The sequence below is a fragment of the Myotis nattereri genome (assembly GCF_964212035.1).
Source record: "Myotis nattereri genome assembly, chromosome: 3".
NCBI lineage: Eukaryota > Metazoa > Chordata > Mammalia > Chiroptera > Vespertilionidae > Myotis > Myotis nattereri.
The window spans coordinates 102,511,861-102,531,236 of record NC_138077.1 but is presented as its reverse complement, the minus strand read 5'-3'; the positions used below and the strand labels follow the sequence as shown (position 1 = coordinate 102,531,236).

The 19,376-nt window shown below is 40.2% G+C and overlaps 1 protein-coding gene across 2 annotated transcripts in view; it reads right to left on the bottom strand.

Annotated features, from left to right (window-relative positions):
• The window catches only part of USP25 (ubiquitin specific peptidase 25), a 181,650-nt gene that overhangs the window by 64,561 nt on the left and 97,713 nt on the right, over positions 1 to 19,376 (bottom strand). For both annotated transcript variants that reach the window (XM_081087424.1, XM_081087423.1), the window contains exons 8-14: positions 17,903 to 17,979; positions 16,527 to 16,600; positions 12,598 to 12,746; positions 6,940 to 7,067; positions 5,949 to 6,044; positions 3,228 to 3,389; positions 2,364 to 2,590 (exon numbers count right to left, since the gene is read on the bottom strand). In XM_081087424.1, the coding sequence (XP_080943550.1) occupies positions 2,364 to 2,590; positions 3,228 to 3,389; positions 5,949 to 6,044; positions 6,940 to 7,067; positions 12,598 to 12,746; positions 16,527 to 16,600; positions 17,903 to 17,979 (913 nt within the window). The remainder of the gene's footprint in view (positions 1 to 2,363; positions 2,591 to 3,227; positions 3,390 to 5,948; positions 6,045 to 6,939; positions 7,068 to 12,597; positions 12,747 to 16,526; positions 16,601 to 17,902; positions 17,980 to 19,376) is intronic.

Below are 19,376 nucleotides of genomic sequence, written 5' to 3'. Positions count from 1 at the left end.
ATTTAAAATATATATTGTTGAAAGAATTACAGATGTCTCTTTGTTTTAGTTTTTTTTCTCTCATTGAGCTTCTCCACCCTGCACCCGCCCCTTCCAGATAGTGTCCATTGGCTATTCCTATCTAATACATAAAAATCTAGAAAGATTTAGAGAAAATAAAATAAAATATATACGAGATAAATACTGAACAGAAGAGTTGAAGTTGCTGCATGAATACTGGATACAGGCTTGAAGCCAAAACACAACTCACGAGATAAAGTTAGTCATTATAACATAACAAAAGGTTCCTTTCACTAAAGAGATAAGATGGTTCCCAATACTTATACACATAATAGAACAGAGTAGATGTTCAGAATGAACCTCACCAAGATGTGTCTCAGTGGTATGAAGGGCAATTTGAGCTAAGGGCAATTTTAGCTTCAGTCTCAAGTGAAAATTCTGCCCCTCCGTTTAACTACTTAAAAAAAACTGAATTAGAGGCCTTATCCATAATAAGACATTATCCTATACTAGAGACCTGGTGCACAAAATTTGTGCACTCGGGGGGGGGGGGGAGGGGGGTCCCTCAGCCTGGCCTGTGCCCTCTCGCAGTCTGGGACCCCTTGGGAGATGACCACCAGCTGGTTTAGGCCCGCTCCCTGGGGAATTGGGCCTAAGCTGGCAATCAGACATCCCTCTGACAGCTCGGGAGCCCTTGGGAGATGTCCACTTGCCAGCCGGGAGCAGGCCTAAGCTGCAGTCGGACATCCTTAGCGCTGCTGAGGAGGCAGGAGAGGCTCCCACCACAACCGCTGTACTGGCAGCCATCAGCCTGGCTTGTGGCTGAGCAGAGCTCCCCCTGTGGGAGTGCACTGACCACCAGGGGGCAGCTCCTGCATTGAGCGTCTGCCCCCTGGTGGTCAGTGTGTGTCATAGTGACCAGTGATTCCCAGTCGCTCTGCTGTTAGGGACAGTTTGCATATTACCCTTTTATTATATAGGATAGAGGCCTGGTGCACGGGTGGGGGCCGGCTGGTTTGCCCTGAAAGGTGTCCTGGATCAGGGTGGGGCTCCTGCTGGGGTGCCTGGCCAGCCTGGGTGAGGGGCTGATGGGTGCCTGCAGGCTGGTCACACCCCCTTCAGGGTCGGGGTGCCCACGGGGGTGCCTGGCCAGCCTGGATGAGGGGCTAATGGCTGGCTGCAGGGTGGCCACACCCCCTTTAGGGTGGGGGGGTCCCTACTGGGGTGCCTGGCCAATCTGGATGAGGGGCTGAAGGCTGTTTTCAGGCTGGCCAAGGCCCCTGGAGATGGAAGCTCCCAGCCTCTCCTTTTTTTCTTTTTTTATTCTGGGATTTATTTACCTTCTATAATTGAAACTGTTGCTTTCAGTGGAGCTCAGAGCTGGCTGCTACTCGCTCCAGCTCCATGGCCACAGCCGGCTGAAAGGAGGTATCTGGGGTTTATTTATCTTCTATAATTGAAACTTTGTTGCCTTCAGTGGAGCTCAGAGCTGGCCAGGAAGCTTGGCTTCCTCCATCACTGGAGCAACTAAGCCTCCTGCTCGCTTCAGCTCCTTGGCTGCCGGCCGTCATCTTGGTTGGATTAATTTACTCTGATTGGCTGGTGGGCGTGGCTTAAGGCGCAGCAAAGGTACGGTCAATTTGCATGTTTGTCTTTTATTAGATTAGATAATAGAAGGCTAATGTGCAAATCAACCAAATAGCAGAACGACCAGTTGCTATGACACACACTGACCACCAGGGGGCAGACGCTCAATGCAGGAGCTGCCCCCTGGTGGTCAGTGCGCTCCCACAGCAGGAGCACCGTTCAGCTGACCGACCAGTCCTGTGGCCCACCAGCCCGTCGGCAGCCACTCAGTCCCTCAGTAGTCCTGCAGGTCCAATTTCCGGAGATAGGGCCATGCACCGATGGACCACCACCACCGGCATGATCTTGACAGTGCTTCCAGCCTCCTGGAAGTCGGCCGCGGACACCACGGCCGCGTCCCCTACCTAGACACTCCACAAGGAAGAAAGGATATAAAAGCAGCCGCCAGGTGGCTCCCGACAACCGGTGCGAACGTCAGCGGGATGGATCCAGATCCCGGGCCAGCAAGGGTGTCCCACCGCCTGCCCAGAGGGCTGATCATGCACCAGCCCCGACACCCCCCTGGGAATGCCACCCGTGCATGAATTTGTGTACCAGACCTCTAGTTAAGATCATAAAAATGGAAAGCCAGACTAGTTTATCTTTTAGAAAACCCTTTCCAGAAAAAAATACTTTATAATGTTTACACAAGAAATCCAGAGTGATTTTCGTTTTCCATTTGTCTTTATACAGACCCACCTGAGGCAACAGTAAGTACACTACGAGAAGCTTCTTACCTCTGGTGTCATTTTCTATTTCTGTCCTCCAGCGATGTAAACAGTTTTCCAGCACAGAAAGTTCTTCTTCCGTTATGTGCCTTGGTGCTGGATGCATGGGCAAGTCTGGAGGTATTCGGGACTGAGTGAATGGTTTGTGAATCATCGATCTTGATGAGATGGCAGCTATTGATGTAGGTGATGTGCTTGGCAATTCCGAAGAGGCAGCTCCCTGTTGTTCCATTGTGCTGTATTTAAAGCATAAAATATTATTAAACTTTCCAAATTGAAGCTCTGGACAAAGACTACCAAATACATAGCATTAAATTGGCTTATAATTTCAAAAAGAAACGGTCTTAAGAATAGATGAGGAGTAACCTAACATCCTCATGAGTTCCTTAACATACAAGGACTACATTATTTTAAGGAAGAAATTGTGGCTGTATAGTAGAAATAGCTTGATCATATCTACTTAAAAAAACATACACCAACAAATCTTATGTGTACCAAAAGTATAAATACCTTTCCTTGCTAATACTTACCAGCTTACATTGTAGAAAAAATTTCTAATTTAACAATATTATTTTCGTGAATAAAAGGTTGAAACAGATAACATACTAAAACAACCTAAAGTATAACTCTGAATAGAAAAAATATGAAAAATCAAATCCACAACCAGAAAAATTAAATCCACAACCTATTAAAATAATGAAGAAAGCACCTAGAACACATACAACAAATGTTCTAAGTGAATCTAATCTTTTTAGAATTCATTAAAATTAATCACAACATGCATCTTATAAAACCTTCTTCAAAGGGTACCAATTACATTATTATGTAATATAGAAAGCAGAGCTTGTCTTTTGTATCAAAAAGACTTTTTACCTTGGTAATGCCTGTGATGGTACGGAACCACTAGGTGGGGAACTAGCATCAATATCATCAACAGGAGAAGTGCAAACAGGTTTACTTGAGGCAAATTCCAATGCATACTGTAGAACATCTACCAACGGAAAGCGCTTGGGACCCGAACCATAGCTTAAATATCTATTAACCATAAAATGTATGAATGCTTTAATTTGCATATAAAGCAAATTTGTGTTTTTCAATAATTTTTATAAAACATGATACAAATACTTCAATAAAACTCTCAACAATGAAATTAGTTTTCAGATGAAGACAGTAAGACTAAATATACATTCAAGAAATAAATTAAATATTAGCCAAAAGAAACCAAAGCTGATTAAACTTGAATGCGTGTACACACTGTTATGAATTTTAACACTACTCTAAGTTTCATCTTCCTAAGACTATTTTTTAGTTGTTACCTGGTTTCATGATGACTAATATTATCTTCCTAATTTTTTACCTCTGGTTATTTTTCAATATTATTACTGACTAGAGGCCTGGTGCACAAAAATTTGTGCACTCGAGAGGGTCCCTCAGCCCGGCCTGTGCCCTCTTGCAGTCTGGGACCCCTCGGGGAATGACCACCTGCTGGCTTAGGCCCACTCCCCAGGGGATTGGGCCTAAGATGGCATTCAGACATCCCTCTGGCAGCCCGGGAGCCCTAGGGGGATGTCCACTTGCCAGCCGGGAGGAGGCCTAGCTGCTGTCGGACATCCTTAGTGCTGCTGAGGAGGCGGGGGAGGCTCCCACGACCACCGCTGTACCGGAAGCTGTCAGCCTGGCTTATGGCTGAGCAGAGCTTCCCCCTATGGGAGTGCACTGACCACCAGGGGGCAGCTCCTGCATTGAGCATCTGTCCCCTGGTGGTCAGTGTGTGTCATAGTGACCAGTGATTCCCAATCGCTCTGCTGTTAGGGTCAATTTGCATATAACCTTTTTATTATATAGGATAGAGGCCTGGTGCAAGGGTGGGGGCCAGCTGGTTTGCCCTGAAGGGTGTCCTGGATGAGGGTGGGGCTCCCGCTGGGGTGCCTGGCCAGTCTGGGTGAGGGGCTGATGGCTGTTTGCAGGCTGGCCACAGCCCCTTCAGGGTGAGGGTCCCCGCTGGGGTGCCTGGCCAGCCTGGGTGAGGGGCTGATGGCTGGCTGCAGGATGGCCACACACCCTTCAGGGTGGGGGGGTCCCTGCTGGGTTGCCTGTCCAGTCTTGGTGAGAGGCTAAGGGCCATTTTCAGGCTAGCCACACTCCCTTCAGGGAGGGGGGGGGGTCCTGCTGGGGTGCCTGGCCAGTCTGAGTGAGGGGCTGATGACTGTTTGTAGGCTGGCCAAGCCCCCAGCAGGGATCCTCACCCCATGAGGATGTGGCCATCCTAGGTGAGGGGCTGATGGCTGTTTGCCGGCTGACTACAGCCCCCAGCCATCCAAGCTCCCAGTGGAGGCTGGCTGGAAGCAGGTATCTGGGATTTATTTAGCTTCAATAATTGAAACTTTATTGCCTTTTGTGGAGGCCACAGCTGGCCAGGGCAGGCAGGAAGCTTGGCTTCCTCCATCGCCAGGGCAACCAAGCCTTCTGATTGCTCCAGTTCCCTGGCTGCAGGCCGCCATCTTGGTTGGGTTAATTTGCATATAGTCACTCTGATTGGCTGGTGGGTGAGGCTTGGGCATAGCAAAGGTATGGTCAATTAGCATCTTTGTCTTTTATTAGTGTAGATACCTTTTAAGAATAAGAATTATTGAAATATGATCTATTATATTTGTATAGTAAAGTTTCAGGGTATTTTCAAATTAGCACTAAAATAAGGGGATAAAGATTACATCAGAGGCTGGAAACTGGCATCTGGCAGATGACATTTCAGCCTGGGGACTTTATCTAAACTACAGAACATTTGACAGTCTAGATCAGGGATGGGCAAACTTTTTGACTTGAGGGCCACAATGGGTTCTTAAACTGGACTCAGAAGAAGGGGCTGCGGCCGTGTTCCCCGACGTTGCCATGTTAACACTGCTGCTGGTGAAGGAGCAGAGGGGAGAGCAAGAGAACCCTCCACTCTTTCGGCTCCGCAGGCCGGATAGAACAGCCGAACAGGCCGGATCTGGCCCTCGGGCCGTAGTTTGGCCATGGCTGGTCTAGATGTTGGCTTCTGGGAACAATCTGACACTTTAGGGATACTGAGATGACATTCATCATGACTCCACGAGCTAATGTGGCTGGCAGCCACCCTCTCTCCAAGGGGTGTGCTCTAGGCATCCCTGTCCACCACTATGTTTGACTTGTTGCCTTTCTTCAGAAAGCCTCCACAAGGTCCTGGTAGGCATCTGAGTTTGTATCTTCTGTATTAAGGAGGAAAACTCTGTCACCATTTGTCTTAAAGGAAATCTCAAGAGTAATATTTAGTATCATGAAAGAAGAAACCTCAATTATAAGTTAGTTTATATCTATTTTCAGAACCATACCTGTTGTTGGTGAGAATATTTAACTTTAAATACTAGAATAAGCTTCTAATGAGAACTATAAAAGATTTTAAGTTTCTAACAGAATTAAAAACTAAACTATATAAGCAATAATATCAGTTCAGAATTATTATCTACTCCTAGGATCATAAATTACTCAAGAAAAATGTAAGATTAAAAATTCTAGATAATCGCTAAAAGCATGAACTTCTACAGTTAGCTCATAATTCTGTAAAAGTTACAATACCTTTCTAGTCTTTGTTGTAATACTGTAAGGTAATCCTTCAGTCTCTTGATCTCTTCCCTCTTAATTCTTGTTATTTCTCTATTTCTGTGCATGTATCTTGCAGAAAAAAAGAAAAATAGCAATCATTAGTATCTCTAAATATTGTGGAAGGAGATACACTATTAAGTCCAGGCCAGTGGTTGGCAAACTGCGGCTCGCGAGTCACATGCGGCTCTTTGGCCCCTTGAGTGTGGCTCTTCCACAAAATACTGACTTCTGTGCATGGGCCACGAAGTCTTAATCGCACTGTATGTGTGCGCACGCACATGGTATTTTGTGGAAGAGCCACACTCAAGGGGCCAAAGAGTTGCATGTGGCTTGCAAGCCGCAGTTTGCCGACCACTGGTCTAGGCAATCCCATAGATCAATTCATTTAAAATTTTATAATAAAAATAGAGGCCTGGTGCACAAAATTCATGCACTTGGGGGGGGGGGCAGTGGCTCAGCCCGGCCTACACCCTCTCACACCCACGGAAGATGTCTGACTGCCATGGAGGCAGAAGAGGCTCCCGCCACCACCACTGTGCCCGTCAGCCATGAGCCTGGCTTCAGGGTGAGTGGTGTTCCCCCTGTGCAAGCACACTGACCACCAGGGGGCAGTTCCTGTTTGAGCATCTGCCCCCCGATGATCAGTGAGCATCATAGCAACCGGTTGTTCCACTCTTTGGTTGATTTGCATATTAACCTTTTATTATATAGGATATCAAACAGGATAAAATAGTACTTTTGAAAATTTCTGATAGAATTATAATATAAGAATATAATAATCTTTTAAAAAACTTCCTTATAATTTCCTTTTACTATACCTTTTCTTGACAAATGCTACTAAATATTTTATACAAAAATTAAAGAATTTAAGGAAATTAAACAAAATTCTTCTCTAAATACAGTAATTCTTCATTTGGTTACTAAACTGTTTCTAAACTAATTTATGCTATATCCCAAACCATACCTGTCCAGATATAAAACTTGAGGAAATTCTAATTTGTTGTGAATTTTTTCTGGTCTTCCCAATGCCTGATTAAATTCAAATCTTGACAATTCAAATGTTAACACGGGTGGTAGTTCAGTAAACCAATGCTGAAAGAAACAATAATTCAAAACATTAGTATCATCTTTCTGTTTTCTCCATTCCAAATTTAGGCATAGGATGTCAGCAGTGACATTTTTATATGCATCGTCACAATGATGACATCACTAAAAAAATTAGGTATGGTATTTAGATAAAACTTTCACATTTTTTGAAAATTCCAAGGATGAGGCTAACATACAACCAGGAAAGAGAAAAATCTTCTAACAATTCTTCTTCTATGACAATTCTTTATATTTGAATTTCTAACCCAAAGAGAAAGCCATTGGTTAAAATCATAACTTAGTAGCTCAAGTTTTTTATTTTTAAAATTGTTGAAAATATTACACATGCCCCCTTTTTTTCCCCATAGACCCATCTAACCCTCTCCCTCCCCCTATCCCATGTCTTCCCCACCCTGTTTGGTCTGTGTCCATGGGTTATGCATATATGTATATAAGTTCTTGGCTGATCTCTTCCCACCCAACACATCCACCGCTGCCTTCTGTCTGAGATTCAACAGTCTGTTCCATGCGTCTATGTCTCTGGATCTATTTTGTTCATCAGTCTATTTTGTTCATTAGATTAGCTCAAGATTATATTACTATTGCTACCATAAATGGTATATATTCTTATTACAATCATTCATACTGTCAAAACCTGTGACAAAGTTCCAAGATGTAGTACATAAAGGAAAAAAAATGTTATAACATAAATAATCACAATTCTCATAAACTAGGAACTGTTTTAAACTTAATTGTCCTACTGGAAATTTGAATAATTTAAGAAAAAGATATATCACTAATAAATATTTATGGTAATTATATTTGAAATTCTTTATAGTAACTAGCATTTAACAAATTAAATGCCTCATTGCTATGAACCAACTCCAGCAAAAACTTTGAGGAATGTTCAATTATGAATGTTATACAACAAAATTTAAAAAATTTTTTTTTTTTTTTTTGTAGAAAACATTCAAGTTTTATATAAACACTAGAGACCTGGTACATGACATTTTCTGTATCAAGGTAAAATCAACAACTTTTACTAAACAATAGTGTAAGAGGTGTTACCATCAAGAATTATGCCAATTTTGAAACACATCTACCATGTTTTTCATTGGTCTTTGTAGAGACTCAAGAAGAAATAGTTATTCTGAAGGATATAATGAAATAGGACTATAATTTTAAAATGTTATTAGAAACTTATCTAGGCAATTGGTAATAGAAATCAAATTTGGTATTACTGAGACTGCTTAGAAACTGAATTTAGAGAAGATGGCAAACTATTGTATTCCACAGGCTGAATTAAAAAACCTAGGCAGAAAGCATAGAATGCAGTCTAAGATATTATAGTATAAAGACAAAGATGAAGGACAAACTAGATTTTAAAAAATAAACTAGAGGCCTGATGAACAAAATCTGTGCAAGGGGCTCGGCCCTCGCAGCCCCAGCTTCGTCCAGAAGGTCATCTGGACAGTCGTTGGGCTGTTCGGTCTAATTAGCATATTAGTGCTTTATTATATAGGATAGCAGCCTGGCCTGCATGGCTAATTGGTTGAGTGTCAACATATGAACCATGAGGTCAAGGTTCAATTCCGGGTGAGTGCACATGCCAAGGTTGTGGGCTCAATCCCCAGTGAGGGTGTGCAGGAGGCAGCTGATCTATGATTCTCTATCATCACTAATGTTTCTGTCTCTATCCCTCTCCCTTCCTCTCTGAAAACAATAAAACTATATTTAAAAAAATAAAAATAAAAATTTAGATTGAATGTAAGGAAAACCATTTTTGAAAGCTAGACATATGTGAGAAAGATTACTTACCAATAAACCGTAGTGTATTTCACTTACAAGCTGCTTTGACAAAGTAAGGAATATGCCATCCTGTTTTCCCTGCCCCACCCATCCATCTATCATCCTTAGTTAATCCAAAACAGATCATACTTAAAGGAGTTCTGCTTTCTTGTTCTCTTATGGGGTCCTGGGAAAGTCCCAATACTTGGATATCTATTTTCCATCAATAAAATAAATCAACTTAATTTAATTATTCTTTTTTAAAAATTTATACATATTTTATTGATTTTTTACAGAGAGGAAGGGAAAGGGATAGAGAGTTAGAAACATTGATGAGGAGGAACCAAGATGGCAGCATAGGTAAACACCAGAGATTGCTGCCTCGCACAACCACTTCAAAAATACAACTAAAAGACGGAACAGACATCACCCAGAACCACAGGAAGGCTGGCTGAGGGGAAATTCTACAACTAGAAGGAAAGAGAAAGGCATACCGAGACTCAGAGGCGCAGTGCGGAAATCAAATACTAAGGTGCGGAGGTGCGTGCAGAGCGGGCTGGCACCTGAGGGCGCGGTTGTCTGTTTCAATCGGGAGGGAATTTCAGGCTCTGAGCTCCAGATCCGGGCGAGTCTCTAGGGACCCAGACTCAAACGGGAGAAGTGGGACTGTCTGGCATCGGTCGGAATTCGAGGGCAGCTTTCTCTCCGAGGTTTGCAGTGGTTGCTGGGACTCTGAGAGGCAGAGCCCCTGGTGATGGGACTGAGAGCAGCCATAACGGCTCCGCCCACGCTGTTGATCCCGTGGGACCCGCCCTGCCCAAGCCCTGTACAGAGGCATTTGCCGGATAGCCTCAGGCAAAGACTAGATTAGCACCCCCCTAGAGGACAGAAGTTCTCCCACTGCAGACACATCTGATTCTCACTGCCACTTGGCCTGGAGGTCAAATCCCCCCAGTATTACCTACAACAATCAAGGCTTAGCTACAACAAGACTGCACACAAAGACCACAAGGGGGTGCACCAAGAAAGCATAAAAAATGCAGAGACAAAGAAACAGGACAGAAATGTCAGAAATGGAGGATATAGAGCTCAAAACCACACTTTTAAGGTCTTTCAATAATTTTCTAGAAACTGCTGATAAACTTAATGAGATCTACAAGAAATCTAATGAGACCCTCGATGTTGTGATAAAGAACCAACTAGAAATTAAGCATACACTGACTGAAATAAAGAATATTATACAGACTCCCAACAGCAGACCAGAGGAGCGCAAGAATCAAGTCAAAGATTTGAAATGCGAAGAAGCAAAAAACACCCAACCAGAAAAGCAAAATGAAAAAAGAATCCGAAAATACGAAGATAGTGTAAGAAGCCTCTAGGACAGCTTCAAGTGTACCAACATCATAATTATAGGGGTGCCAGAAGAAGAGAGAGAGCAAGATATTGAAACCCTATTTAAAGAAATAATGACAGAAAACTTCCCCTATCTGGTGAAAGAAATAGACTTACAAGTCCAGGAAGCACAGAGAACCCCAAACAAAAGGAATCCAAAGAGGACCACACCAAGACACATCATAATTAAAATGCCAAGAGCAAAAGACAAAGAGAAAATCTTAAAAGCAGCAAGAGAAAGAAACTCAGTTACCTACAAGGGAATACCCATACGACTGTCAGCTGATTTCTCAACAGAAACTTTGCAGGCCAGAAGGGAGTTGCAAGAAATATTCAAAGTGATGAACACCAAGAACCTACAACCAAGATTACTTTATCCAGTAAAGCTATCATTCAGAACTGAAGGTCAGATGAAGAGCTTCACAGATAAGGAGAAGCTAAAGGAGTTCATCACCACCAAACCTGTATTATATGAAATGCTGAAAGGTATCCTTTAAGAAGAGGAAGAAGAAGAAAAAGGTAAAGATAGAAATTATGAACAACAAATACGCATCTATCAACAAGTGAATCTAAGAATCAAGTGAATAAATAATCTGATGAACTGGTGATTATAATAGAATCAGGGACACAGAAAGGGAATGGACTGACTATTCTTGAGGGGAAAGGGTTGTGGGGGATGCGGGAAGAAACTGGACAAAAATCGTGCACCTATGGATGAGGACAGTGGGTGGAGAGTGAGGGCAGAGGGCGGAGTGGGAACTGGGAGGAGGGGAGTTATGGGGGGAAAAAAGAGAAACAAATATAATAATCTGAACAATAAAGATTTAATTTTTTTAAAAAAAGAAGAAACATCGATGAGAGAGAAACATCGATCAGCTGCCTCCTGCACACCCCCCACTGGGGATTTGCCCGCAACCAAGGCACATGCCCTTGACCAGATCGAACCTGGGACCCTTCAGTCCACAGGTCGACGCTGTATCCACTGAGCCAAACCGGTTAGGGCAATTTAAATATTCTTAAGTATAGTTCTATATCAAATCACTTGTGGAGCTCTTGTGCCATGTACCATATCCCTGTCCTAGATTCTGATTTGATAGCTTTGAAGTGGGGCCTAGGCATCTGTTGAGAATGACTCAGTAGATGACCTGTGAGGTGGAGAGAACAATTATTTCACAGATTCTCTCTCTTTCTCTCTATAAAAAAACCCCACACCAAATAATAAATATTATTTATTTCTGTTGAAGGGGAAAAAAAGTCAGGACAATAATGGTTAATTACACTTTTTTAAAAAGCACACAATTCAATAAAATCAATTTATTCTCAAAGATACAAGAACCCAGTCCCTTTTTAGATAAACACAAGAGAGATAGAATAAGTTAATATTTATTAAGCTCCTATTCAGGGATAAAGACCTCATAAACTCTTTTGATAACACTGAGACATTTCATTCAGTCAGTCACACCTCTAATTGCAGTTACCACACTATCCACTAGGAACACAGCAGGGAGTGGCACATATGAAGATCCTGCCCTCAAGCATGGAGGCTCACAAAAGCAACTATCAGCAATTGCTTAACAATGATTGATTTTAAAGATTCATATCTGTTCTTTACTTTCTGCTGTAACACTCCTCAAAAGATAAGTACATGTATGGTTAGATGGATATGCAGATGGAGCTGGAGAGACAGAGTTGGGCGGCGAGACAGAAAGCAGTAGACACAGATAAATAGGTTTATAATATATTAGATGCCTGATGTACGAAATTTGTGCAAGGGGCTCGGCCCTCACAGCCCCAGCTTCGTCCGGAAGGTCATTCGGCTATTTGTCTAATTAGCATGTTATGCTTTTATTATTATAGATTTTGTAAATTATTTCCTTCTGGAGAAAGCAAGTTCTTCCATCTGTCCTTCACATTATTATACTGAAATTTTACAAGAAAAGGGGTCTTTGTAGAGACTCAAGAAGAAATAGTTATTCTGAAGGATATAATGAAATAGGCCCCTCCTGCCAACCTGCTTGCCCCCAAATGCACCCCCCCCAACCCCCGCTTGCCAGCCTGATCACCCTCAAATGCCCTCCCTTCCTGGCCTGATCGCCCCTAACTGCCTCTGCCTTGGCCCCACCACCATGGCTTTGTCCGGAGGTCTCCTGGTCTAATTAGCATATTACCCTTTTATTAGGATAGATGGGCTATGCAGATTTCCCAAATATGTCTAAAATACCATCATTCAATGAAAACACATATTTAGAGTATTCTCAATTAGTAGGTAGCTATAGAAATGGGGACTTAAAATTGTGTTTTACAGCACTGTTATAAAGATTTAGGGGGAGAGGGATGATGCAGATGTTAAACTTACCTCTTGGCCTGATTTTCCTGAATTCTCTGAATGTAAAGATTCAATTTCTCCTTCAATCATAGCAGCTTCTAGGCACTCATGTAGATCTTTGAATCCATTGACCTGAAGTGGGTACTGACCAAACATTTCAGTATTTTCAAATTTTTTACCTACAGGAGGGGGGAAAGTTAATTAACTTACTATTCCTCAATGTGGCCTTTTAGCTACTAATTATATTATGAATGACCTCTTACCCTGAAAACTTAACTCTGATGGATTATGTTCCAGAGGGTAATGAGCTAGTGTATAAACCAAATTCTGTTGGTTTATATATGTACATATGTACATTCACATCCAGCCATATATTCAATTCAACCCAAATGTAATATATGTATGTATATATGTATGTATTTATTTACTTATTCTTCCAAAAAGTACTTCTAAGGCCAAGATACTGTGCTAAACAATAAAAATATGTACAACAGTGAAAAACAAGAGATGGTCCCTGAGCTGAGGAAACTCTTAGCCTCTTCTGGAAAAAAAGACATCATACATATTAATTGCACACATACTTATGAACAAACAACTGTTTGGTATTGTAAATGTTATAAAAAGTATGGTGAGAGAGACCGCTGTGAGAGGGTAGAAAAAGGGGAGCTGTCCTAGTCTTTAGGGATCGAGAGTAGAACAGAGAGGCTTCCATAGCAAAAAGACATTTATTCTCAAACTTAGTGAGTGGGAGTTAGCCAGGCCAGAGTGTCCGGGAACTCTAGAGTATTCTTGGCCAAGGAAAAGCACATACAAAGACTTTAATGCTGCAAAGAACTTGGCATATTTGAAGAACAAAGAAGAGGACAGTATAGCTTGGGGAAGCAATGGGGAGGTGACAACCAAGAGTTAGTTAGGTGGGTCAAAATCTACAAAGTCTAACAGCCTTTGTTATGAATTTTTTCAGTACATTCTGAGAATAATAGAAAGTATTAAATTGTTAAATCTAGGAATAATAGGATCAAAAGAACTAACAAGCAAAACAGAGACAGACTCATAGATAGAAAGCTGATAGGTGTGGGGCGGGGAGTGAAGGTATTGAGCAAAGAGAAAAAACTTCAAGGACAGATTCAACAATGTGGTGATTGCTGAGGGAAGGGGAGTGGCAAAAAGTGGAGGAGGGTATAAAGGGGATAAATGGTGACAGAGACTTGACTTGGGGTTTTGAACACACAATACAGTGTACAGATGATGTGTTATAGAACTGTGCACCTGAAATCTGTAATTTTGTTAACCACTGTCATCCCAATAAGTTAAATAAAAAGGCAAGAAAAGGATCAGATTTATGTATTTAAAACATTCTTTTGACTTCTGTAATAAGTGGGTGGTAGATTACTAGGATAGTATTATGGAATCCATTCAGCGTAGAATAGGGTGTTACCAGTAAAAGTGTACAAAAACACACCAATTAATTTACACACACACACACACACACACACACACATTTATGTATGTATACAAGGAGGAGCACCAGTAAGGCTTGATTGATTGGCTCAATGCAGAATGGGGGACAGAGGTAAGTAGGGTATCAGGAATGAGACTCACATTTCTAGTATCAACAATTGGACTAATGTTTATGTACTGAAGGGGCCCCACTGAAGAAAGCACAGAGGATTATTTTTGTTTTGTTTAAGGTTGAGGAAATAGTTGGATATGAGTCTGTAAGATTATTTCTCTAGTCTGAAGCTCTAAATTAAAAATCGCTGACTTACTGGTAGCAGGAAATCAAGGCAGTAAATGAGACTGTCTAGGGAATTAGTAAACAGGATAAGGAAGAGGGCCTAAACTGAGTCCCAAAGATGCCCTACCTTTAATATAAGAAGAGACTATAAACATAACTACTAAGAAGTACCCACTCAGAAATTTTAAAAAGCCAAGAAAATATGGTGCCATAGAAGCCAGAGAAGTGTTTTTAAAAGGAAAAATGGAAGAAGAGGAGAGAGTGGATCAATAGAATTAATAGCTGATAGGAGTTCAGTACAAAAACTGAGAGGGACCCAATGAACTTGAACACATGTAAAAAAAACCCACATTAATCTTAAAAATATTCCTTTTGGAAGAGGTCTGGGCCAGAAGCAAAAGTGGGATGGTTTTAACAAGTGGGGAGTTAGCAGATGATATCAAACCCCTCTTTAAGGGGCTTAAACTTAAATAGGATTAACTTAAAAGAGTGCCTTAATTTTTAAGACATGAGATACCAGACCAGGTCCAATTATCAATGAGAAGACACATTAAAGAGGGCTAAGGTGAAGATAAAAAACAACAGCAATAAAAAACTGCCCACAAGATAATAAGAACAGTGAGGTCTGGGTGAAAGCATGAAGGAATGAGATTCTGAGAACATACAAAGAATACTCTGTTGATATAAGACTAAATATTCCTCTATTATCTGGGGGATCAAATAAAAATAATTAGTGGCATTAGGAATGGATCCAGGTTGGAGAGGCTGCAGCACAATATTTGATGATGAGCATTTTAAGAACTGTTTTACAGTATTATAAACACAAAATTAGATTCAGGGCCTTAGGACCCACAGTTAGGTTTCATTAGCTTCACAGTAAATTCATGAAAGTTGAAGTAAAGTGTTTTTTAGACAATGAAGAGATAAGACGTTAGAATTACAGTAGAAAAGATAGAAATTGTTAATGCAGAAAACAGGATAGAAAACAGTGATTAAATAAAATAAGTATGACTGCCAAGTAGGGTTAGAGAACTGGAACCAGTGAAGCTTGGTATACTACAGATTTCTGATCCACTACAGCTAGCCCACTGAAGTGACTTTTCCTCAGCAATTTCAGGAACTCAGGGCATGCAGAGAGAAGATAAGTAGCTTAATAAAGGTCAGAGAATAGAGAGAGACAGTGCTAGAAATCAATGTGGGAAAGGGAGTTTTAGATATTTATACAGATAATTATAATGAACAAGGATGGAAATAAAGAGAAGGGCTGAGAGGAACTAAATGGAGGAATCAGTGGACTATAAGTTCTTTTTGCAAGGGGGTACTTTAGCAAACAAACGGAAATCACCCCATTGGGACTCACTGGTCTGACACCTCAATATAACCTTACTGACCAAATCCTTAGCCTCTGTCTTTTTCTAAATTCTAAGTTACAAAACTATATTCAAACAAAACTTCTTATGAATCCATTACTTATCCTGAAGAAAAAACAATTTTCCAAATTTATACTTTGGGCACTTCCAAAAGTTGATGCATTGGGCCATTCAGGAAAAATAAGTTATCAAAAATTTATATTTTGGGACTTAGTAATATTATTATTTGAAGTATATCTACTGACTCAGTTCAGTCCCTTGTTAGGAAAATCAAAGTGTAACTGGTTTGGTCCAGATTTTAAGTAATAGGCATTTAGGGAAGATGGAGTAGTATCATTCTTAACTGAATTTTCAAAAGATAGAATACAACTGTTTCTTGAAAACTAGAGTCTAAAGAATTTTATAATCACCTAAAAAGTGCAATATCCCAACTATGCTAAATTGCTAAACTCAGCTTTCAACATTCACAGACTTAAAACCCTCAAAAACAGTGATAATCATATCAACCCCAGTATTCAACTCAAATATTATTTTCAAAAGATTCACCAACAACACAACTGCCCCTGTAATCCCTGTATCCCAATAATTCACAGAATTACAGAAGCCTTCCCAGGGAAAGAACAACAGGATAATATTAACTAAGTATCAATTAGCATGGGATAATATACTCTATACCTTCCTTTTCATATCTCAATTCTGTGCTTTGTATATAAATGACTAGTGGTAGCAATGTAACTCTAGACAGGAACTCTAGACAGAGTAAGTCAAATTAAAATTAAAAGTCATTCAACAAATGAAGAGTTACTATCAAGACAAAGAAGCTAACAGATAATATCTCTTCATCGTAATACCTTCAAGTACTCCCACAGCTAAGAATCTTCCATAGAACAACTCTACCATGGGGTTCTTTGGCTTCTCTTCATCCCTAAAGCATGTTAAAAAACATAAATATGGTTATAATTTTTGGACCTGTAAGTAATGAAGGAAACATTAGAAAAACAATAGCATATGCCAAAGTAATAACGTGTATGAGGTTATCATGCACTCGGCTGTTACTTAGTGTCACCCTGGGAAAGGTACTTAAATTTACTTTTCCATTTCTTCACCTGTCAACTGAAGATAATAATGGTAATTAAACTCACAAGGCTGTTTTAAAGGTTAAAATGATAACTATGCAAGATGCTCTTACAAGAGGACCTGACAGTCAGTGCCCATAAAGTGCCTAGCTTTTCTATTATCACTACACACTTCAGTCTCGGACCTTCAGTCCTTATTATATATGCTTTTTTGGACTTGTTGGAAAGGGGGAAAGCCACCCTTCATCAAACATGCTTTGTCCACCTTCAAGTTGAAGGACCCCACAAGTGCTACTGTCCTGTCAGACTAATAGAGAGCCTCTGTGTGGACTTGACCTAAGGTTGTCCACCTTGGTTCCTGGTTCTTAAAAGTTCAAGTTCCTTGTATCTTTAAGGTTCTAATACTAAAATTTATTGGGCAAGTTTCCTCTGAGTAAATGATATCTGTATCCCAATCTATGATACCCGAGTGTCTTTGAATTTCCCTCAGTAATTTTTGAAATGTTTTATATACCCTGGAACCCCTAGTCCTCCTCTCAAGTCTATCCAGATTTCTGTAAGCAATTCAGTGTCCTACCTTCAACACGAGTCCTCAATTGCTTTTCACCTGTAGACTTAGAAGAAGGCCACTTGACTATTTCATGAATCTTTGTTTCTTCTGAACGAGTCATTCTATTCTGATTTTGAAGATCTTGCTTATTATTTACTTACTTTTTGTTAATTTCTTTTGGGTCCTAGTCACCTTATATGATCTGGTAACTAACAAATTATCTCCCCTTTTTTAAGAACAGTTTTAAAACAGGCTAGAATTTTTCCATATCTTCAGAAATCTTAAGTCTTATTTGAAATATGTCCCTCTCCTCATTGAATCTAATGAAAAGAACTGGGCAATGTACGATTAGCCCTTTCAGGGATCACTTTTTAGACCTTTCTGGCTAGATTCTTCCCTGATAGTGGAAATCTAAAGCTACCAGCATTTGTGGCCATAAATTCCAACAGCTTATCAATAATACAGAGGTAACATTTGGGCTCCCATATGTCTATCTCAGATTCCTATTTATTTGTTGACACTGAATACATTAAAGGAAAAAAAAATGAGTGCTACTTACAGATCTCTTAAAATACCATCACTAAATTTTATGGTAACTTACGTCTCCTCTTCAGCTTTCATTTGGAAGGCATCTTCTAACCAATCTAGTAATTTGTGTGTAAACTCACTCACATCTTGCTATAGGAAAAAAAAACCAAAACACAAAAAAACAAAAAACCTTGTTAATTTTTAAGCCTATTAATAAAAATACTAAATATTGCAACATAAAACTTGCACCCAGACATTCAAACATATAATTACTGACTACTCACAAAGGTATTAAATGAAATCTTTCACATCAAATGCAATACATATTTATAACTTAACCAGAGCACAAAATCAGTATTTGAGAAAAACAAGCATTATATTGATAATCATTGTGATTGGCTTTCACTTTAGGAAAATAAATATCAGAATTCCAACTTACAAATGAGATTTCTATTTTTTAATTTTTATTTTTTCCCTTTTAATTGAATTTATTGGGGTGACAATGGTTAACAAATTATACAGGTTTCAGCTGCACAATTCTACAACATATCATTTGTACACTATTGTGTATTCACCACCCAAGTCAAGTCTCCTTCCGTCACCATTTATCTACCCATACCCTCTTTCCACTTCCCTGCAACTCTGTACACCCCTTCTCCCAGCAACCACCATGAGTTGTTTTTTGTGGTTTTTTTTTTGCTCAATCCCACTCCTCATCTCCCCCCAACAACTGTCAGCCTACTCTCTATCTATGAGTCTGTCTCTATTTTGCTTGTTAACTTATTTTGTTCATTAGAATACATGTATGAATGAAATAATACAAAATATTTTTTCAAAAAAGCTGTTAATGAACCTTTATAAAAGTATGCATATCACCAAAAAGTTCTTCATTTTATAAAGAATACTGGCTTCTCTCTTAGAAGGAAGATGTGCCTTTCTTCATTCAACTTTTCAAAGGCATATCCACTTAACATATTTGACCGAGTTCAATCAACCCATCAAAGAAAGATAAAGCAGGGTAAGCACTTGGTCTTTATCAAAATAGCTCTAAATATAAAACAAACTGTAATGTCACACAGTTTTCCATGTAGAAGTTGTTTAAAGAGCATCTAGGCCAACTTGCACACCTTTAAAATGTTGAAACTAAGGTCTAGGAAGAGTAAGTAAATTACAAGAATGTCATATAGTTCAAGACAAACTCAGCACAAAAATCCAGTTATAAACATCCATATTATCTGTAGTAGTAGGTTAAATAGTGGCCCACCAAAACACTTGTCCACCTGGAACCTCAGAATACAAACTTATTTGGAATAGGAGTTTTTGCAGGTGTGATTTAGGTAAGGATCTTAAGATGAGATCATCCTGGGTTAGAATAGGCCTAAATTCAATTGTGAGTATTCTTCTAAGAAACAGAAAATGAGCAAACACATAGACACTGGGGAAAAGGCCACGTAAAGATGCAGACAGAGACTGGAGGTGTGCTGCCAGAAGACAGGAACACAGGAGCCTAAAGAAGATGACAGAGGCCAGGAAGGCTTCTTTCCCTT